This window comes from Barbus barbus, assembly GCF_936440315.1.
Source record: "Barbus barbus genome assembly, chromosome: 26".
Classification (NCBI taxonomy): Eukaryota; Metazoa; Chordata; class Actinopteri; order Cypriniformes; family Cyprinidae; genus Barbus; species Barbus barbus.
In genome coordinates, this window is record NC_136754.1 from 27,283,628 (window position 1) to 27,299,077 (window position 15,450).

Genomic DNA, 15,450 nt, shown 5'->3' on the forward strand with positions numbered 1-15,450 from the left:
GGAAGCCAGGAGCTGTTTTATTGGAAGTGGGAACATCCGTGTTTCTCAGTGGAAATCTCTGTCGCTCCACTCCACTCACATACGTTGTTCCAGTCTCTGTGTTTTGCTTGGTGACACGTAAAACTTGATGCTTTGGCTTCTTATGGAACTATTTACATTGGCGGAAAAGAAATATACGAACTAACTGACCATTTTCTTTTAAAGACATATGTTTGGGCTTCTATTAGACAGCACAGTAGGAGGAGAGACAGGACACAGAGACATTAGGAGAACAGACCTGGAGTCAGGTCACCCGAGACACAGCTGCACCGTATGTCAGAGCGCTGCCCATAAGGCTATGACACATATGTGACCCTGGACCACAAAACCAGCCTTAAGGGTCAATTTTTCAAAATTTAGATTTATAGATCATATGAAAGCTGAATAAATAAGCTTTCAATTGATGTATGGTGTGTTATGATAGGACAATATTTGGCTGAGATACAACTATTTTAAAATCTGGAATCTGAGAGTGCAAAAAAAAACTAAATATTGAGAAAATCTCCTTTAAAGATGTCCAAATGAAGTTCTTAGCAATGCATATTAATAATCAAAAATTAAGTCTTCATATATTTGCAGTAGGACGTTTACAAAATATCTTTATGGAACATGATTTTTATTTAATATAATAAAATAAAATAAAATAGAAATCAATAATTTTGACCCATACAATGTATTTTTGGCTATTGCTACAAATATACCCCAGCGACTTAAGACTGGTTTTGTGCTCCAGGGTCACGTATATTAATTTGTTTCCAATATTTGTGAAAAACATAAGTTTCTTGATATAAATGACGTTTTTTAACGTTTTTAATTTTAAAGAAAGGCTTTAGAGGAGCTTATATCTGATAACATCACTAACGCAAAGTACAACAGTGATAACAATCAAAAATGTGTTATTAAAAATTGAGCAACTCAAGAAAATGTGTTTTTGAAATGATACTGTTTTGATATCAAAGTGTAAAGAGGTATTTTTCTTTTTTCTTTTTTTTGTGCATTCATAGTACTGTTCAGATATTTGGGGTCTATATTTATTCTTATTGTTTTGAAAGAAAATTATACTTTTATTCAGCAAGGATGCATTAAATGGATCAAAAGTGACAGCAAAGACATTTGTATTTTTACAAACTATTTCTATTGAAAAATGCTGTTCTTTTGAACTTTCCCATCAAAGAATCCTGGAAAAAAAAGTATAACAGTTTCCACAAAAATATGAAGCCGCTCAACAGCTTTCATCATTGATAATAATAAATGTTTCTTGAGCATCAAATCAGTATATTATAATGATTTCTGAAGGATCATGCGACACTGAATACTGGAGTAATGATGCTGAAAATTCAGCTTTATATTACAGGAATAAATTACATTTTAATATATATTCACATAGAAAGCTGTTTTTTCGGTAACACTTTATTTTACGGTGTCCTTGTTACACGTTACATGTACTTAGTATTATAATAACAAAAGATTATGCATAATTACACGCAAGTAACACTAAGCCATTTAAAAACATTAAAAAATTGTACCGACCCCAAACTTTTGAATGGAAATGTATATATAGTGTTGGTATATATTTGTGTGTATATTGGCTATTTTGCAGTATCTCTGAATATTAACATGAGCACTCATTAATTTATTTGTATGCACAGCATTGAATACTTTGACGGTGCAATTATGAATGATAGTATTTGGATAAAATAACTTCTCTAGAGAGTGTGTGGCAGCCCACGAGGGTTGAATCTGACAGAAAATGAGACAGAATTGGAGGCAGAAAAAGAGGCAGAAACAACACTACGTAATGTGACCTTACTTATTGAGAGCTGACGATGGTCTTTTTGACACACCACCTCACGGAACATTTCTCTGAAGCGTGAAGACATGAGGTTATACAGGATGGGATTGACCACTGAGCTCAAGTAGAAGAAGACACCAGAAAGCAGATGCACATACTCAAAGACATGGTGGTTCTCTGCAGTCCAGTTGTCAATGTAGCTCCACATGACTCGATCGATGTGAAACGGGGCCCAGCAGATTCCAAACACAATCACCAATGCACCTGTCAAACACACAGCAAGTCTATTACAAATTACATATTACAGTAAATGTGTATAATAAATTCAATTCAATAATAATATTAATAAATAAAACAAATAATATCTTTTAAATATATTATATTATATCATATTACTTAGATAAAGAGATGAACTTTTGAGAGACTATATTGTGAACCTGATATATTCACTAAAACTAAAAAAAAATTGCAATTATGTGAATAGTTCAACCAAAAATTAGCATTTTGAAAATGTATTCAGGCTATCCAAGATGTAGATGAGTTTGTTTCTTCATGGGATCAGATTCAGAGATATTTAGTGTTACATCACTTGTCGCCAGTGGATCCACTGCAGTGAATGGGTGCCGTCAGAATGAGAGCTGATAAAAACATCACAATAATCCACAAGTAATCCACACCACTCCACTCCATCAGTTAACATCCTGTGAAATTAAAATATGTGAAATAAATCCATCATAAAAGGGATAGTTCACCCAAAAATGAAAATGTAATGTTTATCTGCTTACCCCCAGGGCATCCAAGATGTAGGTGACTTCAGTAGAACACGAACAAAGATTTTTAACTCAGTCATTTAATGTCAATGGGACTCACGGCTTTGATAGTCAAAAAAACATACACAGACAAAACCAAATTAAACCCTGTGGCTCGTGACGATACATTGAGGTCTTGGGACACAAAACGACTGGTTTGCTAGAAACTGAACAGTATTTATATCATTTTTTACCTCTGATCCACCGCAATGTCCAACTGTCCTGAGCGCGTTCACAACATCCGGCGCGTGACGCGTCAACATGCTCTGGCATAGTAGCATATGTTTTTTGACTCTCAAAGTCGTGGGTCCCATTGACTGCCATTATATGACTGACAGACTGCAACGGTTTAAGTTAAAAATCTTCCTTTGAGTTCTACTGAAGAAACAAAGTCATCTACACCTTGGATGCCCTGGGGGTAAGCAGATAATCATCAAATTTTCATTTTTGGGTGAACTATCCCTTTAAGGCATTTTAACTTAAACCATTGCTTCTGGCCAAAATGTAAGTCCATAATTCATAATGACGCTTCCTCCAGTGAAAAAGTCCCCTGTTGTCTCTCACATAAAAAAAACACATTTGTTTAGAACCGTTTTGGACTATTTTTCCATATTTCTCTTCTGATTTAGATGAGATGTCTTTTTCACTGGAGAAAGCCACATAGCAGACTCATATTCTGGCCAGAAGCAATGGTTTGAGGTTAAAACGTCTTAATGAGGAATTTGTTAGCTTTTCACTTCATAAGACATTATTTGTTGGACTGGAGTGGTGTGGATTATTGTGATGTTTTTATCAGCTGTTTGGACTCTCATTTTGACGGCACCCATTCACTGCAGAGGATCCATTGGCGAACATTGAAATTTCTCCATATTTGTTTGGATGAGAAACAAACTCATCTGCATCAGATTGCCTAAGGGTGAGTAAATGTTCAGCAAAAAGTCATTTTTGGTGAACTATTCCTTTAATAGTCATTGCAAAAATGGGCTATGAAAAGTGACATTAGTTCTGAGAAAAACTCTAACATCATTTGTTTGCAGACGACACTATTGTGTTATCTAATGCAATGACATTCACACAATTTAAGTGTCCAGATACACTTATAATGTGTTTAAATCTATTAAACAAACTGTTACTCCTGGCACACATCTGCACTACTGACAGTGTTTATGAACTTGAGAATGCATGACTAGATCTTAAGTATTTTGTTTGTATCTCAGTATCAAAGTACATGTTGAAATCAGTTGAGGAAGGCCACACAGCGTAGTGCTGACCAGCTATTACAATAAGCCAGATACAGACTGACGCTATTACTAAATCAGATCCCCTTTGTATTTATAATAACATGACATGTAGCTGATAAAGCACAGATGAGTATTTTCTGTTTATCAGAACAGATTCTAAAAGCTCACGCATGAATGTGTCATAATTAAAAAAGCTGGGATTTGACTCTTTATTTCTTGTTCTAGCAAACCATTTAGAAAGGAATACTTGAGTTTTTCAACTCTGAATAATGAACATTGGAAGATTGTTATTAATGTTCTTCCACACTGCTCATACTAAATCCTGAGTTGCTAGGTTTCACACCGTACATTTCTAAACCTTGGGTTAACATTCTTTTTTAATATTTACAAGATCAATAGCATCGACTAGATAAGCATGCAATGTGTTGCTTATTCATCTGTGGAAATATTGCAACATAAGTCTACTTCAGTTGTTTTAAAGGAATAGCTCACCTAGAAATGAAAATGGGCCGCTACATTTAAGAAGCAATGATTTGAGCTATTATGTTGACAAACCTGATATCATGCATCTTGACACGCCATACTAATGAACCCAAATGCAAAACTGTAAAACGTTCCTCAACCCAGTGTTAAAAGTGGCATTAAAATCAACATGAAGACAAAATTGACCCTTGTTACTTTCATAATACATATTTGTGATCTTATTATGCAAATTACTCCAAAGTAAACCGTTTTTCTACCAGTAAAATATTTTAAAGCTTGGCATATCTAGAAAAATTGATATTCATAAAATGTAATACCCATGGGTTTTACTATTTTACATGACTTCTCTGGGATAAAGAATCACACATTTGATCATATCCAGGCTTTCCAAGACCATAGATTTGTTAACACTGAATGTCTATTTCGACTTGGAAATATGAAAAGAAAATGCCTCTGAATGATTAGTTAAAGGAATAGTTCACCCAATAATGAAAGTATGCTGAAAGTATATTCACTCTCAGGCCATTCAAGATGTAGGTGGGTTTATTTCTTCATCAGATTTGGAGAAATGCTGCGTAACATCACTTGCTCATCAGTGGATGCTCTGTAGTGAATGGGTGCCTTCAGAGAGTCCAAACATCTGATAAAAACATCACAATAATCCACAAGCAACCCACACCTCTCCAGTCCATCAATTAAGATGTTTTTAACTTCAAAACGTTGCCTCTAGCTCAAATATGAGTCAATTACTCATATTATTATCTTATCTCGTCTGAATCAGGAGAGAAATATACACAGATCAAGCACCATTTACAAGCGAAAACAGTCCAAACAGTCCAGCTCTAAACAAACATGTTGGTGGATTTTGCAGTGAGAGACAACAGAGGATGGAAGTTTTCACTTGAGGAAGGTATATTATGTATTATGAACTCATATTTTGGCCAGTAGCAACAGATTAAAGTTAAAACATCCTAATGATTGATTTGTTTCTTACAAATAAACAGTTTTTCACTTCACAAGATGTTAATTGATGGACTGGAGTGGTGTGGATTACTTGTGGATTATTGTGATGTTTTTATCAGCTGTTTGGACTCTCATTCTGACGGCACCCATTCACTGCAGAGCATCCACTGCTGAGCAAGTCATGTAACGCTACATTTCTTCACATCTGTTCGGAAGAATAAACAAATTCATCTATATTTTAATTTTTGGGTGAAGCATTCTTTCAACCATTGGTGTAGCAGGGGAAAAGGCACTCACAGAGCATTTTTGTGACTTGCAGATGACGTGCCCTCTGATTTACTCCATCCTGATTGAGCCCGATCTTTGAATCAAAACAGTCCCGTTCTTGATGCAGCTGCAGGCCGATCAGCACATATAGCACAGTGATGGTCAGCATTGGCAGGATGAAGAAGAGCAGCGCCGTCACCTGCACCAGCAAGTTATAGATCCACCTATCGTGCACCACCGTACACACTCCCGAATCGGGGAAAGTGAGTCCAAAACGGGGCTTTAACGTCTCAACGCCATGCAGACTGGTATTGGGCAAGGCACACAACAGGGAGACGGCCCATAGCACGAGGATAACACGCTTGGCATGAGCGTGTGTCGCCACGTGTTTGGCCTGCAGAGGATGCACTACTGCTCTGTAGCGCTCGACGCTCAAGGCGGTCACGTTGAGCACAGATGCAAAGCAAACCGTCTCGAACAGGCAGGTTTTGAAGTAGCAGCCAGCGAAGCCAAACAGAAAAGGATAGTTGCTCCAGAGTTCATAAAGCTCCAGCGGGAGACCCAGCAGCAGCACGAGGAGGTCAGAAATGGCCAAGCTGAACAGGTAGTAGTTTGTGGTTGTGCGCATCATGCGGTGACGGGCGATGACCATACAAGTCAGGCTGTTGCCCAGCACGCCGACTGCAAAGATGAGCAGGTAGGTAACGCACATGGGCAGGAAGAAGGGTGAACGGCAAGGGCCCAGGTACTTCTCCAGGTAAGCGCTGCGGCTCAGACAAAGGTCCGACTGGCTCGCTGTTCTGTTGTGACATTCGTCCTCTCTGGTGGAGCACCATGACGCATTCACAGCGACGTAGAGCGAGTCTGGAGACGAGCAGTTGTACTGGATCATTGATTCTCACGAGGAAATTACCTGCAGAGGTTACAGCAAAAACCGGCAGGGTCAATAAAAAGCATGCATTTATCTGATCAAAGATACAGTAACCCTGTTGAAAAATCCAGCATATGCTGGTTAGGTATGCTTTGAAGCATGGCAGCTGGTTTGAGCTGGTTTAAGATGGTCCTTAGCTGATCATGAGCTGGTTTAAGCTGGTGATGTGGTGGTCCTACCAGCGTAAACCAGCTCATGACCAGCAACGGACCAGCTTAAAAAAGCTCATGACCAGCTAAGGACCATCTTAAACCAGCTCATGACCAGCTGGACCAGCTTAACCCAGCTCATGACCAGCTAAGGACCAGCTTAAACCAGCTCATGGCCAGCTAAGAACCAGCTGATGACCAGCTAAGAACCAGCTGAAACCAGCTCATGACCGGCTGGACCAGCTTAAACCAGCTCGTGACCGGCTAAGAACCATCTTAAACCAGCTAAGGACCAGCTTAAACCAGCTAAGGACCATCTTAAACCAGCTCATGACTAGCAAAGGACCAGCTTAAACTAGCTCATGACCAGCAAAGGGCCAGCTTAAACCAGCTAAGGACCATCTTAAACCAGCTCATGACCAGCAAAGGGCCAGCTTAAACCAGCTAAGGACCATCTTAAACCAGCTCATGACCAGCAAAGGATCAGCTTAAACTAGCTCACGACCAGCTGGACCAGCTTAAACCAGCTCATGACCAGCTAAGGACCATCTTAAACCAGCTCATGACCAGCTAAGGACCAGTTTAAACCAGCTCATAACCAGCTGGACCAGCTTAACCCAGCTCATGACCAGCTTAAACCAGCTCATGACCAGCTAAGGACCATCTTAAACCAGCTCATGACCAGCTAAGGACCAGCTTAAACCAGCTCATGACCAGCTGGACCAGCTTAACCCAGCTCATGACCAGCTAAGGACCAGTTTAAACCAGCTCATGACCAGCTGGACCAGCTCATGACCAGCTAAGGACCATCTTAAACCAGCTCATGACCAGCTGGACCAGCTTAACCCAGCTCATGACCAGCTGGACCAGCTTAACCCAGCTCATGACCAGCTGGACCAGCTTAACCCAGCTCATGACCATCTTAAACCAGCTCATGACCAGCTAAGGACCATCTTAAACCAGCTCATGACCAGCTGGACCAGCTTAACCCAGCTCATGACCAGCTGGACCAGCTTAACCCAGCTCATGACCAGCTAAGAACCAGCTTAAACCAGCTCATGACCAGCTGGACCAGCTTAACCCAGCTCATGACCAGCTAAGAACCAGCTGAACCCAGCTCATGACCGGCTAAGAACCAGCTGAACCCAGCTCATGACCGGCTAAGAACCAGCTGAACCCAGCTCATGACCGGCTAAGAACCAGCTGAAACCAGCTCATGACCGGCTAAGAACCAGCAGCTTAAACCAGTTCATGACCAGCTAAGAACCAGCTTAAACCAGCTCATGACCAGCTGGACCAGCTTAAACCAGCACATGACCGGCTAAGAACCAGCTGAACCCAGCTCATGACCGGCTAAGAACCAGCTGAAACCAGCTCATGACCGGCTAAGAACCAGCTTAAACCAGCAACCATGCTTCAAGACATATCTAACCAGCATATGCTATTTTCTTCAACAGGGAAATCATTGGTCATTAGCTGGTTTCAGCTGGTTCTGTGAAATATTAGTACAATTTGAAGAACAAAGTTCAAATGTAATTTATTGCTGTGATCAAAGCTGAATTTTCAGCATCATTACTCCAGTCTTCAGTGTCACATGATCCTTCAGAAAGTTTGTGGTAAGATAAAAAAAAAGAAAGAAATAAATTAATACTTTTATTCAGCAAGTATGCATTAAATTGATCAAAATTCACAGTAAAGACGTTTATGATCCTTTCCTTTCCTTTGAAATTCATTTAAACTTTCTAAAAAATGATTGATGGTTTCTAGTAAGCAGCAAAAACGGTTTCAACCATTTAGAATAATAAGAAAGAACCATTATTAATTATTGACACCAATAATAATGAATAATATCTGAGCAAATGAGCATATTAGAATAATTTCTGAAGGATCATGTTGCATTGAACACTAGAGTAATGATGATGAAAAATCTGCTCTGCAGGAATAAACTACATTTAAAATGAAATTCAAATAGTAAACAGTTATTTAAAATTGAAATTAAATGAAATTGTAAAAATGAAATAAACAAACTTCTAAAAAAACTTACCGACAACATATGTCATGTATTCATAATATTTGTATATATTAAAATATATAATTATTAACATTAATAGTTCATATTATAATTATTTTTTATTCTTTTTCTTTTTATTTATTATACAATTAACAAAATGCAAAAAGGCCCCTAACACTCGCTTTTTTCTATTCTATCTGTTTTCTTTTGATTTATTATATAATAATAATAAAAAAAACCTTGCTATGTGTATGACATGTCACAGCACTTGCATATCATTGCTCTTTTGTTGGTTTTGATTGCTTCCATTGACCTCATTTGGAAGTCGCTTTGGATAAAAGCATCTGCTAAATGACTAAATGTAAATATAAATGTAATATACTGTACATTTTATATTAAACTAGTTATTATGTAAATAAAATGAAGTTAATAAAGATTCTAGTTTCAGATAGATTGTGTCCAGGATCAGATCACGGTCCTGCGTGTGTTTGGAGGGATATTGCTCCACCATGAGCCGATTCGGCCAGTGTATATTCTGAACAGTAACAAGTAGGTCTCTTGTATACTTTTCAGTTAAAATTAGATACAGACCCAAACCAAACTGAATAAACATTTATGTTATGAGACGTTTAATATGTGGTGCTCAGCTCTGCTTCTGGAGATCTAATTACCTGAAGACTCGAGTTCCCGTTCTTGCGCACTCTTAATTTGTTCAGGAGTGGCTACTTAAAGATGGAAATAAACTCTGGAAAAGCAAGTCCTATGCTTTTAGAACACAGCTGGAGAAGCTTTGTATTTTTTCCCCGTATAGGCTGAATCAAATGTTCATATTTTTCTTCTTTTAGTTACAGTTCACATATATTCCACATTAATTGATATTCTTATTTTTAGAAGACATGTGACGTTTTGCTTTATATTGCAAGAACTGTGCAGATCAGAATACATTCACATCTATCAATAAAATGCAATTAATAAACAAAAACAGATGCATGCACACAACAATTATTAAATATTAAACAACATTTCTAATAGCTTAGCATTATCAATAATAAGCCATTTTAAAACAGAGTTACAATAAATAAACTTAACAGATTTAATAAATAAAAGAATCAAATAAAATAAAATCCACACTGTAAAAAAGCCGGCTAACTCAGTTCTTTTTGTTGACTTTACATAAAGTGCTATTGTTTGTAGATCTATTAAATCTTACTATTTGTGCTAAAAGTCCTAGTTACTCAAATGTCCCTAGTTAAGGTTACATGATTTGTTTGAGTGCTGTGCAATGGCCATCTTGTTTTGTGGAAGACCTCGGCTGATAAACAATAAAACTGGTGCATTTAAGTTGATTCATAGAGTTCCCCCGGATAAGTGCTCTCTCACGAGACTTAAGAATGATATTAACACCAACTGTTGTTTCTGTTTAGAAAACAATGAAGCATCTTTACATTTATTCTGGAATTGCTCTTACACAACAGCATTTTGGTGTGACATTCTTGACTTTATCAAATGTTATGTGAATCCTAATTTTGAGTTTACTTATAGAAATGTCATTTTTGGCTTTTCATGAAAAAAGTGATGCTTATTTTATAAACCTTATTATCCTGTTAGCTAAATATTATATGCATAAATGTAAGTTTTCTAAATGCAAACCTCTTTTTTTAAGATTCAAACTTGAAATGAAAATGTATTTTGATTCTATTGAGTTCTCTACGAACATAAACGCAATAAGAACAATGGCTTTGTTGAAGAACTTGGCCCTTCTTTTGGACTGAAAGACTGAATGTTTGACACCCTTGGTCTATCCCATTTTTGCATCCCTCCCACTGTTAACTAATTTTTACTCCGAGTAAATTTTAAATGAGCTACTTTTTACTTTTACTTGAGTAGATTTTAAGACTGGTACTTTTACTTGTACTTAAGTAAAATTTCATTAATGTAATGGTACTTTTACTTGAGTTTTAGATATATATTTATGGTCAGTTAGTTAATTCATGAACAACAGCAGTTGTTTTTATCTGCATCATCATATTACAGACCCGTGCCTACTGGATTAATATGCATCTGAGGAGATACGAAAGGTGATACGTACATATATGAGGTTAGTTTCTTTAATATAATACAAAGTGCATGAGTGAAAATTATGTTAAAGATATTGATCATTAATGTGTTTTTTGTTGTTCTTCAACTAATCACAGTTCTTTTCACTAAATCTCTTAATCCTGGCAAGAAAAACAGACAACTTGGAGAAGGTATGTGATGACTTTGCTTGCCAGAAAAGGATGTTTCTGTCATCTGGGACACTTTTCCTAAAAATCTAAATGATCTGATCATTTATTCATTCTTATACTGTCCCAGATGTAAATGACGTTTTTCTTCAGATAAACAGATTTTTAGAAAAATAATCCATCTATGCGAGACCATATAATGCTAGAGGACCTTTAAAGTTAATGCTTCAAAATCGAGAGAGATGTTGTGAAGATGTCTTTAGTAGATATTTATTCCTCCACTGGGCTCATATGAATTACTGTCACAATTGCTGTTTTTTTTTTCCAAATATGGACTCGCAGAGATAGATTATTTTTCTAAAAATCGTTGTATTTATCTGGAGAAAGTAATATGGAGGTTAGCACGAGAGTGATAAATGATAAGAGAATTTAAATTTTTAGAAGGACTACCTCATTAAATTAAATGGATTGTCAGCAAATTAAAAACAATAAATAAGCCATTCATTAGAATAACATGGACTCTCATTTGATATACTCTTCCCTCTTTTCAGGAAACTGAGGTTAGTCTTGGACACACTGCAGTTCTCCGTGGCATTCCTGTCCGGCTTGGGCACAACACGGAGATGAAGGTCTTGCGAGTTTATTTTCATGTTTTCTCTCGACTCAGCTGTTGTGCTTACTTGATGACACAAGTTGACATTGCAATACATGTCAAAGGAGTTAGACCGTATGAGCAAATGTTTCTGTTACTATGTAAGTTAAAGTATATTGAGTGTGCATTCTTTTTATTTGTTTTGTGCTCAGGGAATATTATTCTTCTCAAATGCTTTTTTGTTGGTTTTGATTGCTTCTATTGTCCTCATCTGTAAGTCACTTTGGATAAAATTGTTTGTTAAATGACTAAATGAAAATATACAACTCAACATTTAATTTGGGATTTTTTTCTGATTCAAGCATTGTTAATGAACAACTATTACTAATTACTGCATTAATTTTTCTGCATTTGGAAAAATGTTTTGAAATGTGAATGAAGAGCTGTGTGTTTTTTTTTTTAAACTAGATATAGCTATTCTCAGTGCTCCTCAGATCACAGATTCAATTAAGTTAACTAAACTTAAATGGCTTATTAGTAAATAAAACTTAAATTACACTTAATTCCATTAAATTAAGATTACTTAATTGAATTAAGGCAACGAGTTTGCACAATGCAATTAAGTAAACTTAACAAATTACTTTTTACAGTGCAGAAGTAGGACTGTATATTGTACTGACTTTGAAAAAATATATTAAATGTCATTTGTAATACCTTAGCATTATCAATAATAAGCCATTTTAAAACATACTTAATAAATAATAAATGTGACCCTGGAGCACAAAACCAGTCTTAAGGCGCTGGGCGATATTTGTAGCAATAGCCAAAAATACATTGTATGACTCAAAATGATTGATTTTACTTTTATGCCAAAAATCATTAGGATATAAAGTAAAGATCATGTTCCAATTCAGCTTTCAGATGACTGGTTTTGTGGGCCACGGTCACAAATAGACTTGACTTAAACTTAATAAATAATAAAATAAAATCCCTGTGAAGGAATGCAGTTTTTACTTATACCTGTAATTAATAAAAGATTAATTTCATTGACTTGTAATAGATGAGCGAAACTCTTTGGTTTGCAGAAACGGAATTGTTATCACGTCTATAATTAATCAATTAAATAAAATAAAGCATAAAATTTAGTATTCATTTAAGAAGAATTAGTTTCCACAATTCCCTAAATTGCAGTATAATATATAATATTATATATATGTTTATTATAATATAGTATAATAAACATCTACCAGTAAATTATGATTAATATACAAATACAGTAAGATGTGCAAATACACAACCTCAATCTATATTTTTTGTTAATCAATATTTTTACAACAAGCTGCTTATTATCATACCAAATGCTGCCTAAAGCAGGAATATTAGTGAAATTAGTAACATTTTCATTTAAAATGTAATGCTCAAGTGATTTAATTGATAAAAAAAAATGGTTTGCAAATTTAGAGTTAGTGCCCGCTTTTTTGCATGACTTTTTTGCAATGCATTAATGTCTAAAATAAATTTCATTTCATTAATGGGCTGGCAAGATGAAAGGAAAACCTACCTGAATAAAATCTGGTTGAAGTGGTGTTTCTCAGACTGGTGTTCCTGAAGGACTGCTACTCATGACTGTCCTGCCTCTCCGTTCCTCCTCACACATCCCTCCTTCTCCAGCAGATCAGACGTGCTGCTGTGCTGTAATCTGACATGACACTGGAAAGCAATGAAGAGAAATGCTCACTACACATTCAAACTCTCCCTACTAACTGTCTGCATACGTCTCCTCCTCCTTATAGTGAGACGGATGACCGTTCAAGTGCCGTCAGCATCTTTTCTACGTATGATGACTGGAATTGTCAGTGTGTAATATTTCACTCAAGCAATCGCACCAGTGACGTAGCTGCTCACTGGCTTTCAACCAATCAGCATCACTGAAACTGAGACTACTCGTTTGTGCAAAACCTGATGATCCATTCATGATGATCCATGCATGATTCCAGCATGATCCGAAGAAGAAAAGAAATCTGTTTTTGTTCAAAGGAGTTCACATGCTCAGTGTAACACATTTGCTTTCTTTTGATTAATGATCTAGAAACAGTGCAAAACCTTCATTATTTCTTCTTCATTTCACTTTTAAAAAAGTTTTAAAACTCCTGTCCAAACAAAGTGTGTTTAACATTGTACCAATAATAACTAGTTATACACATCAGGCCTGTGTGGTTTGCATCCACAATACTGAGTTGAAAATTGTGTATTGTCATAATTGCTGACAATTATGATTAGAAGTGTGCATGACCGTTGTTAAAAAGAAGTGTGCTTAATTGTACTGAATTTGCATTTCTACTTCAAACCTTAAAAACACATATATATTCACACACATAATACATTATATACACAAATTCACTTCGCACTTAAGTATATCGTTTTAAAAGACATTTTTCCATATGCTAAACTGCACAAGTTTCATTATTTTGAGTGCATGAAAAAGAAAGTCACCTCATTTGCAATAATAATCCACGTCACATCACTCAAACTGCGTTAACACAAAATGGAGGAGTCTTGTTGTGTTTAATAACCCTAAAAGGAAGCTTGCGCTACGCTGACAGTGTTTTGGAAACTCTCCACCACTTCAGCACAAGCAGAAGAAAACCCAGACTGTGACTCTGAGAGAGACTTTATTACGTGTTGAACACAAAGCACAGGAAATCTTGTATCCCCTTGCAGCTCAAATATCACCAAATAATGTAAAAAATAGGAATATATTCCTTTTATAATCACTGTATTCCAGCTCAACATGGCCAGTGACAAAGGTTAGAACCATAAACTGTTAATTTCATGACAGTACATCCAAAAATGAAAATTCAGTCATTATTTATTCACCCTCAAGTTGTTCCAAACCTGTATGAGTTTCTTTCTTCTGTTGAACACAAATGAAGATATTTTGAAGAATGTTAGGGAGCAAATAATTACCGGTAGCCATTGACTTCCATGAAAAAAACGTCAGCTGTTGGGTTTCATGCTTACTTGAAAATATATTTTCTTTTGATTTGTAACAACTTGATGATGGTAGATTTTTTATTTTTTATTTTGGGGTGAATTATATCTTTAATAATAAACAAGTACATATACAAGTAAAGCTATTGCATTAATTCTTTCACTTCTTTCATGTTTCATTTTGCTATAGTCCTAAACAAGCTCTGGCCAATTAAAGCGTCTGTAAAATCTTCTGATTTAAAAGTAGTTCAGGCTTTTGCTGGGCACATACTACAGCATGTGAAACGCAGTGTGCCAGGGCTTGTTGTTTATCTGAAGGATGACTTTAACTTCTGACGTCTACAGTGGGCTCTGGAGGAAGTTTTCCTCAAGTGTCTGTCTGTTTTGGCTCAGTTCTTCGCGCCCTCAATCCTGACCAGCTTCCGAATTGCGATGTGACAGGGACGGTATTAGCCAAGGGATCATCCAACAATAATCTATTTCCTCATGATTGGAGAATTATTCCGTGCTACTTGACAAACGCCATACGGCCTGTCATAGGGGTTTTATGCATGACTTATTTCAAATGAACCAGTTCAACTCAGATGAGTTTGAATTCTTATGCAAATTAGGTTGAAATTTTCAATTATTATTGTGAAAGAGAATCAATTTGAATGTCTCCTGCACAAATGCCATGGAGTGTGTGTGCTAATGTCTAGACGTCAGCTTAGTGTTTTGTTATTCATACAAGGGAGACTGGGACTACATAGTTTCCACACTTTTTTCCCAGGTTAGGTTCATAGATTTATAGACATGACTATACACTTACACTTATACATTTAATAGAGTAACCAGTATCGGTAATACTTGCTTTTATTCAGAATTCATAGTCTCATCTTTATGCCTTTATCCATTAATTTGGAGATTCAGTGTGAACATAGTTTGTACATTTTAATGTTAGGGGCAATTAAGTGCAAT

General features: G+C 36.3%; 2 protein-coding genes across 2 annotated transcripts in view; both read right to left on the bottom strand.

The window, feature by feature from the left end:
* The window catches only part of LOC306846144 (tyrosine-protein kinase JAK1-like), an 830,156-nt gene that overhangs the window by 397,962 nt on the left and 416,744 nt on the right, over positions 1-15,450 (bottom strand). The window lies entirely within an intron of this gene.
* LOC306846724 (neuromedin-U receptor 1-like) lies at positions 1,746-6,486 on the bottom strand (the record flags this gene model as incomplete). The annotated part of the gene is made up of 2 exons (XM_079380306.1): positions 1,746-2,095; positions 5,625-6,486. 2 exons carry the CDS (start codon positions 6,484-6,486, stop codon positions 1,746-1,748), a joined length of 1,212 nt encoding a protein of 403 aa, XP_079236432.1.